At 37.5% G+C, this 15,363-nt stretch overlaps 1 protein-coding gene across 8 annotated transcripts in view; it reads right to left on the reverse strand.

Moving 5' to 3' along the window:
* Nucleotides 1-15,363, reverse strand: part of Epb41l3 (erythrocyte membrane protein band 4.1 like 3) — a 227,939-nt gene that overhangs the window by 32,687 nt on the left and 179,889 nt on the right. For all 8 annotated transcript variants that reach the window (XM_076837139.2, XM_076837135.2, XM_076837136.2 and 5 more), the window contains exons 6-9: nucleotides 12,736-12,811; nucleotides 9,671-9,889; nucleotides 8,867-8,954; nucleotides 3,297-3,449 (exon numbers count right to left, since the gene is read on the reverse strand). In XM_076837139.2, the coding sequence (XP_076693254.1) occupies nucleotides 3,297-3,449; nucleotides 8,867-8,954; nucleotides 9,671-9,889; nucleotides 12,736-12,811 (536 nt within the window). The remainder of the gene's footprint in view (nucleotides 1-3,296; nucleotides 3,450-8,866; nucleotides 8,955-9,670; nucleotides 9,890-12,735; nucleotides 12,812-15,363) is intronic.

Raw genomic sequence — 15,363 nt, forward strand, 5'->3', positions numbered from 1 at the left:
TGATATTCTATCAGCCATTTGGTTTTTCAAGATGGATTATCTGATTAGATTTTCTGCACAATATATTTTAATACGATTATTGCAGATGCACAATAATTTTCAGTTTCTGAAGACAGTATACATCAGGCCACCAGAGGGCAATCATCTTAAACAGTAAAGGTTTATATTAAGGATGACAAAACAACTGGACTACTGATACAGTCATTAGCCAAAGTAATCTCTGGGGCAAGAAGCCACAGGTCAGGGGTCATGTGCATGGCATGTGAGACATGATCACGCTTGACCTTTATTTCTTGCTTGCTGAAGATGACTGGGGAAATTGGGAAATACATCACAAGTTGCTCCAACATAAGTGCCCTTCCCAATTTCTTATTCATTCTGTATGTTCATGGGCAGGGGTGGTTGTAAAAGTTGCTGCTGTCTTAGGGACCTGGTCAAGGCAAAGGTACTGTGGCTCTTGACTAAAGCATTATGCATTTACCCGTCCAGCATCTAATATGCCCCTACACTATGCTAAAGCCAAGACTTACAAAAGAGAGTCACCTTGCTCTCTGGGGCAAGAAGTATGTTGCTTTTCAAAAGTTTTCAAAAATTTTTACTGACATACAATAATTGTACATATTTCTGGGGTACCATGTGCTATTTCAACACATATAGGCAATGTGTACTGATCAGATCAGGGTAACTGGTTTATCTACCACCTCAATCATATATCATTTCTTTGTGCTGGACATATTCCACATGTTCTATACTGGGTATTTGGAAATACATGTTTAATTGTTGTCGACCATGTAGTTACACTACTGAGCTAAAGAACATTCTTCTATCCAACTGCACCCCTAGGTTGATCATTTTCTCACCATTTCCACCACCCGCTCTGCAGACCCTGGTAACTACTTAGAGTACTACTCTCTACTCATGTGAGATCAACATTTTTAGTGGGGCAGAGTATCTTACTGTCATCCTCCTTTACACAAGGATGAGTTGGGCCCCTAGGCTTTCTGAATGCTTACTTCTCTGTGCTTTGTGTCTGCTTTCTTCAACCTCTTCGCAGACTATATGCTATCAATAATTTCTTCTCATTCTTCCCTGCCTATAAATATGACTGTAAAACAGGATGGGGTGGGAAGCCAATTTGGGGCCTGCTTCAGCCAAACCCTGCCTCACTCCTTACTGCTAAGCCACCTCTGCTACTTCACTCCTCGCCTCAATGCACCCTTGGCAGGTGCTCCTAAAATGTTCCTGAACTCTCCCATGCCACAAAGGGACCTGACTATCAAGTTCAACATGCTTTACTTAGTCTGCACCCCGTGTGCCCTCTCTGTAACATATGGCACTGCTGGTTAGCCACTAGGCCCTGAAACTCATCTGTCATCTGACAGTCTCTGTTCTTTCTTTTATTTCTGGCTGTCTTCCTGTTTTTCTTCTACTGGCCCCTCAATCAAATGGTGTCATCACCCAGAGTGTTTATTTTAGGGTCTCTCCTCTAACTTCCCTTGCTCTTTGGGGAATTTATCCCATATATTCAAGACTTGGGTAAACCAGTCATCACTGGTTGGTGTTCAATTTCTTACTAGGCAAGAATTGCCTCTTGAAAATTAGTCCCAAAGGAATTTTAATCTCTCTCTTTTTTTTCTCCCTTCAAATTCTGATCCTTTCTCTTTCTTGTTGGAAATCATCTCCATCAACTTTAGTCATGCAAATGGAACCCCTCTGGTTATGTGGATTCTTCCCTTTTTGAATCCCTTCCTTCATCTTATCTCAGAGACCTACTACTGGTTCTGCTCCTGAAATTATCCCATCTTCAATTTGCTCCCTCCATGCCATGATTTGGGTCTTATCGCATGGTTATCACTCAGTAGCTGCATTTCATTGAGAAACCCATCATTCCAGAATGTTCGTCCAGTATGTCAACTTAAGGCCTTCCACGGCTCACTACTGTCTACTAGTTCATTTCCCCTGGTGGCCTCACAGTGGACTCACTCCTTTTCTATTATATTATTTATTTATATGTGGTGCTGAGGATCAAACCCAGTGCTTCACATATGCTAGGTAAGTGCTCTACCATTGAGCCACAATGCCAGCCCCTCACTCTTTTTCTACAGATCATCTCCTCTCTTGTATCATGGTCTTATTATTCAAGGGTTAAGTCTGTTACTCTGATAGAAATCCTTTTAAGAAAAAGAACAAGGTCATATTTCTCTCTATCCAATTCCCACCATGTAGCCTGATAATAAGTGCTCATTTAATAAATAGTTGTTCAATGAATTAAAACGAACACATATCAGTTATAAGTTTCACAAACAATTTTTGCAAGTATTTTTAAAACACTACAGTTTCAAGTATTTAAATGAAAAGCTTACAGATTATTTCAGTTGTCACAGACAACTGAATATTTAATATAAATATTTAATATATTTATAATGTAAAATATTTAATATAAGTCATACTTATGTTAAACATGATTGCTAGCTTTATCTTCTGATTTTTTATAACTGCATTTTCCACCAAGAAATTACATGGCAGAGGTATATTTTGAAGGCAGGATAAAACTATATTGAATGAGTAAATGTTTAGAGATATATAGGAGTTGGAACCTTTGAGTTTTGTTTCTAGTATATTAAGGTACCAATTAGAAATTGGAGATATTCATTAATTAATTCATAAACAAATACAAGTAGAATTCAATTCTTATTATGTATAAATCACTAAGAATATATAAATATAACTTGATCATGGAGGCTGCTGCCCAACGAGTAAGAATTAATAATTCTGATTTTTTTATTAGTTTCTCTGATTAAAAAGAAATCAGAAATACACTGGAAATGCACTAGGCTGTGTACTATTTACATAATTCACACCTCCTCATCCTTTGTCTTAAACTTTTCTGTATCTTGAAGCACATCTTCTCTAGATATTTACTTTAGGGTACAGTCAGACTTGCAGAAAAAAATAAAAAGGAAAAGGAGTGATAACAGCAGGACACAAAAGAAGAGATCTATTCATCAAGCTTGAAATGTACAAAAAATTATTCATGAATCCTGATTTTATACCAAAATATATTTTTAAAAACCCTCTCAATTAGCGTATGCAGCTCAACTAGAACAACATGATAAAGAAGAGAACATTTTATTTATTACTGCTTTGGATAAAACTACAATAAATTCTCTCAGGATCAGACATAATTCACCATGTTGCATGGTGCTTAGAATCTGTGAGCAAAAAATTTATATTATTGTTTGCTATTATGGATCTTTTTTTTCCCCCAATGCAAATGCAAATGAAGGCATACTTACCTCTCCTGGCCGAATCTTAATGTAAAAGTTGTTTCGTTTGTATGAAATTTTTAGAACCTTGGGCCAGGCAAATCTGTTTATTCGCAACCGGTCACGATATATCAACAGACCACTCGCACAAACTCCTAACATAATTTCTACTCCTTCTGAATCCTAGAGAATTACAAAAACAATATATCAGTATCTCTCTTCTTTCTACTTTTCATTGGGTACAACATTTAAGTCATGATAGAATCTACAATTGAAAAAATTAAATATAAAAAATACTGAATAAATATTTTTAAAAACATCCCTTAAGTAAGCTTTGTTGGTACCAGGGATTGAACCCAGGGACATTTAGCCACTGAGCCACATCCTCAACCCTTTTTTATTCATTCATTTATTTATTTATCTTTTTTATTTTGAGACAGGGTATCACTAAGTTGCTTAGGGCCTCTCTAAGTTGCTGAGACTGGCTTTGAACTTGTAATCCTCCTGCCTCCGCCACCCAATGCACTGGGATTACTGGTGTGTGCCACCACACCCAGCTAATTAAGTTTTTTTTTTTTAATTAGCTACATATGACATTACAATGATCTTGGCAATTTACATTTGAATCAATTGGGGTATAATTTCTCATTTTTCTGATTGTATAGATTGCAGAATCACATTGGTCATTCAGTCACCTATATACATACAGCAATCATAATGTCTATTCTATTCTGCTGCCCTTCCTATCCCCCCTTCCCCTCCCCTCCCCTCCCCTCCCCTCCCCTCCCCTCCCATCACTTCTCTCTATCCAATCTATTAAGTTTTTAACAATGATATTTTTCACTGTGGACATTTGTTGGAGTAACATTTGTTCACCCAGGTACCTCAGATTTATGGCATAAATGCTGCACAGAGCAAAGGTCAAGCAGGGGCTGTGTATTAATAACCAAAACACGTAACTCTTACCTATGGGGTGTCTAGACACTGCTCTATTCTATGTATTTTAACTTTTTCAATCTTCACTATGCTGTCTTGAGATGGTTGCTACTATTATTCCCATTTTACAGATGAGGAAACTGTAAATGGGGACTCAGCTGCACACCCGCTGTCTGGCAGTGCTTTTAGCTGATTTGGATACTAACAAGAGGGGACCTGTCTTTTCCTTTGAGCATTTTGAGTCTTGTTACTTTGAAAAGAGTCTCAACCTTTATTTGCTATTATTGTCAGAGAAAATTTTTTAAAATGAAAGTTTTAAAAAAAATACAAACCTACTGCCCCCAATATACCTCCATACATGGAAAAACTGCCCAGTGGTAATCACACTAAATAATATGACACCTATAGATAAATGCACATACGCTTTAAATATGATTACAGGGGTTTTTTAAAAACAAAAATGGGATGCTATTATAATTTCAACTTGCTTTTGTTACTTGGACATTTCATCTTTTACATAATTTCCTAAGAAATGTGTGATGCTCAGAGGTCATTAGCTATTACATTAAGCTTAAGAGGGATATTGTACATACGATGTCCCTGTTAAATACTGGATTCCACTGAAATTGGGGTAAAATGAAAATGCACAAGGCCTTGAATTGGGTGAAAAATACCGAGGCAGGACTGAATGTGAGCTGCAGCATTAATGCCTTTTTTACACCTGTTTGTTGGAATCTGGACAGAAAGGGTCACGGGCTGGTCACACCTTATGCTCAGGCTTCCTTATCATTGACAGGGCTGTCCCTGATTTTGAATTACTCTGCAAAAATAGCAAAGCAGAGAAGGAAAAAATTAAGAATTCAGAGAGGAGATTTTCACTCATGCTTATAGTGGGAAGATACTTCCTAAATCCTATAGATGCAAGGCATAAGATGGACACTACCAGAATAAAAAATTAATATATTGGTCCATCTCTGGGAAACAGGAAGTTTACTAACAGAATATAATTGGTTTAGAATTAAATATCTTACCTTGGAAACATATCACTCCATTAGATATTGAATTACTCTACAGGAAAAGAACTACTGGATGGCAGGATATTAGAATATAATACAATTAGAGAATCCAAAGATCAGAAACTGCCCACTATTTATCAGAGGCTATAGTGACCATGCAAGTTAAAGAATTATAACCCGATGCTCCCAAATTATTGGTATTACTGATTCTTGAGAACCAGCCCATCTGCACAACCCCTCAGAGGTGACCACCTCCTGCCAGGAGGCAGAAAGGCAGGCATGAGGAAGGAACGCTTGAATAACTGTTCTTTGGTTCACTCTCTTTTCAATATAGAATGTAAGTTTAGGAAATAGCGTTTGGTCCACAGAGGGAAAGGCCATTTAAAACCTCTTTCGGTTTTATCTATTTTTAAATCACCATTAGTGTCCTTGATCACAAGGAAACAATATCCCCTCCTGGGAAACAGGAGGAAGGAATAAAACCTCCTTTTCTTGGGTCCTCCAACATTCTGCTCTGGTCCCAAATCAGTCTCTTATCACAAGCACAACCTTACTAAATGGTCCTAAAATAATATTCCCTCCCTGTCTTCCTTCCCTGGAGACTGTATGCTGATTAGGAGCAGCAGTTCTGTTTTCTATTTGTAATCTCATGGCTAGCACAGGCCTGCCCAGCATGTATCAAACTAATGCGTGCCTGCTGAAAGTAAAAATGAATGAGGAATAAAAATGGCAGGAAAAGTGGGGTTTTATACTGGCTAAAGGGTCTATTTCTTTAATTGCATAGGGACAAAAAATATGTACATACCAAATTTTCTGACATTGACCAGAGTACTTAGTTGGATAAATCTTTGGTATTAAAAGCTATGCCAGCCTTTCTTGGGGACAGGTCCATTTCACTCTCAACACATAAAACACACCTATACTCCCATTAACAGGACACTGAGGTAGACCTGGAAAGTCTGTCTGTCACAATGAAAATAAGTGGCCATGACACTCCCTTCGTTTAGAATCATGGCTCACACACTGCTATCCTTCAGTATCACTTGGCCCATGGGGTATTTGACAGGGATTTATATCTATGTTTCGTATCTTACATGAAATAAATGACTCTGACAAAGTCTATTAAAACTAACATTAAGCACTGAGCGCCGTGGTGCACACCTGTAATCCCAGCAGCTCGGGGGGCTGAGAGAGGAGGATCACAAGTTTAAAACCAGTCTCAGCAATGGCAGTGAGGTGCTAAGCAACTCAGTGAGACCCTGTCTCTAAATAAAATACAAAAGAGGGCTGGGATTGGGGCTCAGTGGTTGAGTGCCCTGGAGTTCAATCCCTGGTCCTCCTCCCTTCTCCCCCACCAAACAAACAAACAAACAAAAAACAACTAACATTAAACAACAAACAAGCAGAGACAGACTTCCTAATATTAAAAATAATAAAAAATAAAAAAAGCTTTTGGGATTGATTATCCAAAACATAGGACCTTCATCTAATTCTTCATCTAATATTCTTCATATGGAGCTGTGGAGTCCATGATCACAATTCAGAATGCTTAAATGGATCATAAAGCTTTGGGACTTTCATACCATCAATAGAAGGAGAAGCATCTAGCTCATGACCGGAAATTGTCTCTAATTTAATTCAGTAAATTTCCTCCTTGAAATGATAGTGTGTGACTGCATGAGAAAATGGAGTCTATGAGTCGTTTGTTATACTTAATATTCAGATAAAATCCTATAATGGGCTACATTTGCACTTCCTTAATTCTTTCTTCTTAATTGGCATAATTTCAAATCATATTATTGAATGAGAAAGCAGCCATCCATTTTAATGCAGTAGCTACAGCAATGTGAAGTGATTTTATTTTTACTGATGGGAACACTGATACAACCTGAGTTGCACTTCCCTCAATCATTTCCCTAATCATTTATTTATTTATCTATTTATTTGGGGGAGGGTAGTTAATGCATCAAAGTGCAAGGTATAACTCAAAAATAGCTTTAGGTTCACTCAAATTTTCATGCTACTTTTATTTCCTTTTTGGTTATCTTTTAGCCACCTAGGGAAAAACTCTAAAAGAAATTAAAAAAAAAAACTTAATTATCTGGTTCTTTATGTTGAAATTCTACCCTACTTATATCTGACATAAGAGAGAAAAACATCTTCATTATCCAAGGGCAAAATATGTGAAAACATGCAATAAAAAATTGGCAAGTAAACAGCTACACCTGCTGTTGTAATGACACATAAATGTCAAAGAGCTTGCCGTTTAGTATACCAAAACTTGTCCCCAGTCAAACCCCAGTGATCTTGCTGGTATTCAGGCATTGGAAGTCCTCCTCTCTGTGATGCAGGAGTTCACCCACAGACATCACCCATCAAACCCACATTCACTCAATGGCTACCATCTGTCTGTCCAAAGTCACGGAGGATTGGTTTGCTCCCTAAACATCTACCAAAGAGCAGCAACAAAACTTGCAAATCACATATTTTCTTCTGTTTGGTGATCAAGGTTGCTGAGATGTTTACTTAAACACAGACAGCTGAAATTGCTCTTCATTTCTAGCCTTAAAACTGACTGTGGGAGACACTTGCCTGCCTGGAAGGCTGTAATTGCACATTCTTGTGAGACCCAGACCGTGAAATTGGTGACTGTCTAACAGAGGTCAAGTCCACATCCCTATGCAGGAGCAATATTATCTTGTCAATCCTAAATAACCCTGAACTTTAAATACTGACCTTTTGAACACAGCCCAAATATCAGAATCCGTCTCTAGAAACCTAGCAAATTGCATATGTTTTGCTGATAAAAGTTCTCATGAAATCTTCCCCATATTTCCATAGGTCTTTGTCCATGGCTTTTTAAATAATAGACTAGTAGTAGTCCACATGCTCATTCTCTCGCTTCTGAAAAGCACAAAGATTCTAGAAAAAGCATGACTGGGTCAAAGCTGCTCTATGTGTCTCAAACACTGAAGCCCTACAGTTTAATTCCAATTTCTTTCTTGCTAAGATACATCTCTAACACTGCCCCCATTATCAGTCAACAAGGCACTTCTTAGCCAGGATGACTAGTTTTGGTTGCACTTTAAAAATAATCTTATTTCAAAGTACTGGTTACATGTACAAGTGCTTAAACACAAGAGACAGAATTCTTAAAATATAACATGAATTTACGAAGTACCTGGTGGGGTTCTAGAATGAGGGACATACACAGACCAAGTTGAGACAGACAGACATGAAAGAGCAGAGAAGTCAGATGTCAGAAGGACATATTCAGGGAAGAGGCAGAGTCAGGGTGCAGAGGCAGCAAAAGGTACATGTTGGTGCAGAGTGGGAGAAAACAGAGAAGGCAGCAGGGTCCAAGAGCTTGTTTGGTCAAGATAAGCTTCCAACTGAATCAACAGGCAATCAGAGGGTTTGTCTACTGTGAGCTTTCAGGAGGCTTAGCCCATGGGGAGAGTGAGTCTGAGCCATGAAAAGCAACCCCTCCAGTAAAAACCAAAGAGCCAAGTTTGTTTTAACATGAAATAGGACTTGCAAGGCAAACAGAAATTTGCACCCCCAATATTTCCATTACATTCACTAAAATAAGAATTACGGTAACAGAGTTGAATTAAATAAAATAGTGGGGGGTTTAAAAATGCATACCTTGGCATGATGCAAATCTACTCCATACATAGATAGTTTTTTGGCATTTTCCAAGAAATGCATCTCGGCTTCTGCAGGTGTCATTCCTCTGATTAGGGGGAAAAAAAAGTGTTATAAGGTTGCCTTTCCCTTTTATTCATTAGAATGAAAAAGCAGTTAGCTGATTTTCCTTCCTTTTTCAGTTAATTGCTTATCCTTTATCTGGCTGGATTGCAAAATTTCCCACTGAGCTCCCTGTTAATTTATAAGAAAGCATCTATTGAGGCACTGGCAGATACAGGTTGACCATTCCTAATTTAAAAATCTTAAGTCTGAATAATTTTGAATGCCAGCATGATGTCACAAGTAGAAAACTCTACACCTGATCTCATGAGACCAGTTAGTCAAAACCCAGGTGTACCATAAATTAACTTCATGTGTAAGATGAATAAGAAACATAAAATGAATTTTGTGTTGAAACTAGGGTCCCATTCCCAACACATCTCATTATATATATGTAAATATTCCAAAGTCTGAAAAAAATCTGAAATTTGAAACACTTCTGGGCCCAAGCATTTTGGATAAGGGATACTCAGCATCTGAGAAAAGAATAACAAGAAAAATGGCTTTGAAGGACAACATTACAAATAGATGCCTAGATATTCTGAGGGAAAGCTTACTTACTCCAGAACTTTCCCATATAAAGACCCACTGTGCTAAAAATCCCATCCTTAATGTACTGAAATCAACACTGGGAAGAGACAGGCTGTAGAACTGATGATCACCCATAAAGCACAAGTTAAATGTATGCTCCTGTTCACTGACCTGTGGCTCTTGTGCAGCTCGATCACTTTATCTTCGAGTTCTTTAGTGTGGTTTGGTGCAAAGCGGAACTCACTAATGTAATCATTCCCACATTCATCGGGGTCATAGTCTCCAAGTTCTGATTGGACTGTGTAGGAGCCCAGCAGGGCGAGGGTCACAAAGGAGCAGGGCAGCCTTCCTGACACGATGTCATCGCGCAACTGTAGGCAGAGGTAGTACCTTCCAGGAGCCGAAAGGTCAAAATAAAAGGCCAGCATTAGGACACATGAAAAGGAGATCATTCAGTAAAAACTGTAGGTAGACAAATTCTCCCTGTGCAATAACCTGTCCAGGACACATTTCCTACCATTCACAGATGCTGATATTTATTTCATCTATATTTGATCTAGATATCAAGGGAAAATACTAGGCTATAAAATATAATATTTAAAGAAGGCGGCAATGGTCATAATTATTCTACCACAGTAGAAGAAATCTAAACGGATCCTCTATGTTGTATGCATGCATGAATATATAATGACAAATCCCACTATTATGTATAATTATAATACATCAATAAAAAATAACTTTTAAAGTCTTAAAGACAGTCTTCAACACACTCCCAGAAATCCTTGGTTGGTAGAATTATAATTCAAAAATTGATGCTCTTGCATATAATTATTAGGCTCTAACTAGCCTTACAGAGGGATGATTTTGATAACTGGATGACAGATCTTACCATATGACTAAGACAGATGTTAGGTAAGAGTCCTACCTTCATAAACTCTGTTCTCAACTGCTTGCATTTTGGATGACATCATCTCTTTATAATAATGCTTTCTTCTGCTTTAAGTTATTTCTTTTTATTTAGTTATCTCCCTAGAATCTAACTGACCTGAATATTAATTTCAAGGAACTATTAACTTATAATATGAGAATCTTGTCCCTGTAAGTAAACAGCTTTAAACTGAAGAAATAGAAAATATTTTTTATATAATTTTGTCATATGATAAAAATATTCCTATCAATAGCTGATTTATCTTCTCTGTTATTTTATTCTTAAGCATTACAGGTATAATACCAACTGCAAAAGATCTCAAGATTAAGTATTAACCTTGATGAGTATTAATAGCATCTTATCATGCACCTTCCATATAAGAAAAGAACAGTTAGTCTGTTGGAACAGATTATTATTGCAAAGTCTTAAGTCCCCTGTCGGGTGATTTGATGCTGATGTAAGTAAAATCCATGTAACCCAGATATAAAAATTCCAAAGTATTTAACAGACTCTACAAACATTACACAAGTAGATAGGGAAGGGAATCATGCACTAAATTTTCAAATACAAGTATATTTGTGTTCCACGACCAAGAACGATGAAATAGTTCTTCAATATTGACAAAAAAGTGTCTGCTTATAAGAAATTATAAATTTTCTCTGACTTATTGCCAAGAAAAAAAAATCCTCTGGAACTAATTGCTACCCTTCTAATATATCAAATGAAATTATTTTTACTGTAGCAAGTTACTAAAGCTGTTTTGGGTCATTTCTCTTTTATGAACAGCTAAGAAAAATATGAGCCTTACATAGAAAAATATTCACACACAGGACAAAATTGTTTTGCATGATCATAAACTTACTACAAACAAAGCAAGAGTCAGAGTCTCCAAAGCAGAATGTAGGGCCATCTAGGAGGACATTCAGTAAACCAAGAATGACAAGCTGAATGTTTGTGGCCCCATTCCTATCTCCCAAATTCTTATGTTGAAATCCTGTCCCCAAGGTAAATGGATTAGAGGTGTTTTGTTGATTTGTTTTGTTTTCCCCAGAAATAATTAGGTAGAGCCTTTAAGAATGGGACTGGTACCCTTATAAGAGGCCAGAGGAAGACCCTCTCACCCTTCCCACCTCCACCACGCAAGAACACAGTAAGAAGCCAGGGGTCCACAACATGGAAGCAGACCCTCACCAGAATATGACCATGCTTGCACCCTGATATCAAATTTTCAGCTTCTAGAATTATGAGAAGTAAATTCCTATTGTTTTAAAACTGCCCAGTCTCTGGGATTTCATGATTGCAACCTAAACAGACTAAGCTACCCAGCACTGCTTTATAAAGGAAATCCCTTTTCACACTCTAAATTCAGCCACCAAGATGGGATATTTTTATGTTAGATTATATTCTTAACATCTTTATTTCAGAAAACAAATTAATCATATTCCTCTTATACACTGGGCATGAAAAGTTAACCTTAAATTGACATGAATGTTATTTTTATTTTTAGACAGCTAGAGGTTGATTATATGCATAGCATAAACATCTAAAGACTTTTTTGCCTCTAGGTTTTAAAGCAGGCACACTTAAGAATCGCTTTATCATTGAAGACTGAATCTCATCCAATTTGACTGTGGTGGGTGGGTGACAGCATCTCAATTTTGCATGTTTTCCCACCAGGGTCAGGCAGCCGGAAATATCAGCCTAGCACCAAAGATTCAACTGTGAGCTAGATTTGGCAAATCTTCTCATCAGATGTGTGCTTCATTCATTTGCCTTTTGTTTGCCATTTGAGCATTGTTATGGTGGCGAGGTGTCCCCCAAAAGCTCCCATGTGAGACAATGCAAGAAGGTTCAGAGGAGAAATGATTGGGTTGTGAGTGCCTTAACCCCCAACCAGTGAATTAATCCCCTGATAGGGATTAACTGAGTGGTAACTGAAGTGGTGGGGTGTGGCTGGAGGAGGTGGGCATTGGGGGCGTGACTTTGGGGTATATATTTGTATCTGGCAAGTGGAGTTGCTCTCTCTTCTTCCTGATCATCATGTGAGCTTGCTTGTCTCTACCACACTCTTCCACCATGATGTTCTGTCTGCCATTGTCCATGGACTGAGACCTTTGAAACTGTGAGCCCCCAAATAAATCTACAATTGTGCTGGTTGGGTCTTTTAGTCATGGCAGCAAAAAAGCTAACTACAACAAGCACGGATGACTGTAAGGCCACCAGATGTAAGTGTGCTCTTCTCCGGAGATGTTGGGAGCCGCACCACATTCCCAGTATGGCTTCCTACTCATCACCAATCGTCAAATACCTGGTGATATCTTCAGATAGCTGAGCAGGGTCTGGTGGGTAAAATTTCACATTAAATGAAAACTGCCAAGCACCACCTGTAAGGATAGAAGGTGGGGGAATCAGATTAAAACCTCAGAAAACTCCCCTAGACTTAGGATTCTAATTGATAGCTAGAACCATCTCAACTCTAAGTATTAACAGCCAGGCTGCTTTGATCACTAATAGAAAACAAGGACATCTCTGTTAAATGAAATACACAGGTAAGTCTGAAACCTCATCTAATTTCTAATCTTCTCTATTATCAAATCCTTTACTGGTCCTTCTAACTAGAAAGGAAATTGATGGAACTTCCTCTCTTTCCCAGGATCAAAGATAAGCCTCAGGAAGAAGTTAGGGGAGGGAAAGTGAATGATATGGATAATCCTCTATCAGATAAGTCTGGAAATGACGAGATTTACTGCTCTGAATTTCTGGAGAGCTCACATACCAAGGCTATGGACCCTCCAATTCCAATTTTCTTTGCGCTTCATTGTGTTGTTACAGGTCAGATCCTATTATAATAAATGTCAAGGGACTAGTCAACACAATTTATTTTATGGAAAGATTTGTTGTGGTGAATACTGCTTTCATAAGTGGGCTGCTCTGCTGGCTGTGAAATGTTCTTTTTTATTTTTTATTTAAGAAAATTTTTGATGCAATACATACCTGGCCGTGCATTACCCAATTTTATACCCCTTTAATCCAAGACTTGGGCAGATCTTTACAATACCACTCTTTATCCTGCAGTATCTACTCCAGCAGCTGAAAGGGTCTTCAAGATGTTCCTTCATAGGTTCCTAACTCTCTGCATTGGCTACCATTATCCTTGAAACATTATTTAGCTTTAACTAAGCTCCATATCTCATCAACACTATCTTTAATTGTGAATGGTTTATCAAAATAAATAAGAATAAACATCCTTTTCTCCTTCTCTTATTTTATCTGTGTGAAAACTCCTTTAACTTATTCATATTGTTATTTTGGCTTCTCAATGTGTTAATTTACCAAAGTTTGAGTATTTCTTCTCTGTGACACTATTTATAAATAATTTTTACCCTCCACCCCATAAACACATTAGAAGTTCCTCTGGCCCTGCTATGTTCCGAATGGACTACCAGAAAACTCTTCCCAGGCTCACTGGCTTCTCTCCATGGGTGTGACCTGAAGCCATGCTTCTGTGACCTTACAGAACAGCGCTTATGCTTCAGGTACTCTCTCAAGACTTCCAAATGCTCTCCCCACCCCAATTAATGACTTTGGAAACTTCATTTTTTCCCTAGAAGCACCACACAACACTCCAACAAAAAGGTACAGTAAAGTCAAATATTTCTTAGCTGCTTTCTTTTGTACTGTTTCTTGTATGTGTGGCAAAACTTAGCTTCCTTAAATCCCTACGTTTCTGTCATAAAATACACAGACCCATTTATTCTTTCTAGTTTATTCTTGATGCTACTATTTATACCACACTTGAGATTCCACATGCCAAGAACTCTCCTATAAAGGACTTAGCATAGGATCAGATATTATTGGATAGTTAATATCATAGTGTAAACCAGTCAAAATATTACTCAAATATGGGCTATAAGAATTATAAGCCATAAAATATCTGTTAATCAAATATATTTCTAATGGTTGTTTTTTCCACTGTTCTTAAAAAAAAAATCCTTTTCTTATTCTAAAATTAGTCTGATTTGGTTTTACTTTCCTATTGATTCCTGCTCACTTCCTACTAAAATAGATCCCTTTAACGCTTGCCAGTAGGAAGACTCATAACGAGAGCTGGCTTTCCCTCAAGTGAAATTAAAAGTAATGGATTAGTTATGGGAAACGGATTTATTGCTCTTTTGTAATTTTCATCGACTTCAAAGTATGCCTCGACTCCAATGAATAGTCTGGCAATGTAATTAAAACAATCTTATAATAAACTCAGGGTAAAAATTCTAAGTTGGAAAACAGTAAGTAATAAAAGCATAAGCAACCCATTTCAATGCAAAAAATCCTCATTTTAGGAAAGTATGTTGCAAATAACAGTGGGCCTAAAAAGAAACTGAAATAACATGTTAAAAATGCCTATTTCTAGGCTCTATCCCAGAGATTTTTATTCCTGAGTCTTGGAATATGATCTAGAACTCATAATTTTATTAATATTCTTTTGTGCTTTTGACGGAGGTAGACTTTGGAACCACAGTGAAAATCACTACTCCTAAGAAATCCAAATGTAAGGTTATAATCCAAGCAACTACGAGGTCTTTCAGGGCATTATTTTGAAATGATGGAATAGTTTATGGAAACTACAATCTACATTCCAATCAAGAAAAAAGTCAGTGAAATAAGGCATAAAACCTGGGATTAATGAGGAAAGAAGATAAAGCGCAAATACACATCCTTGTAAAGGAAAGTGGCAGAAACAAATAACTCGGGAGGGTGCACTTATGTGATGAGTGACTTGTAGACCCACATCTGCTCAGATGAGGGCCCTGGTGAGAAACAGGAAATGAAACAGCTGGAACACATTAAAACGAATATTTCTATAATGCTGATGTAGGATTTTTAAATTGCAAATTTATGATAAACAGAAAAGGCATTGAAGGGAGTTCATTCTTACAAA

The sequence above is a fragment of the Callospermophilus lateralis genome, chromosome 17 (assembly GCF_048772815.1).
Source record: "Callospermophilus lateralis isolate mCalLat2 chromosome 17, mCalLat2.hap1, whole genome shotgun sequence".
Taxonomy (NCBI): Eukaryota; Metazoa; Chordata; class Mammalia; order Rodentia; family Sciuridae; genus Callospermophilus; species Callospermophilus lateralis.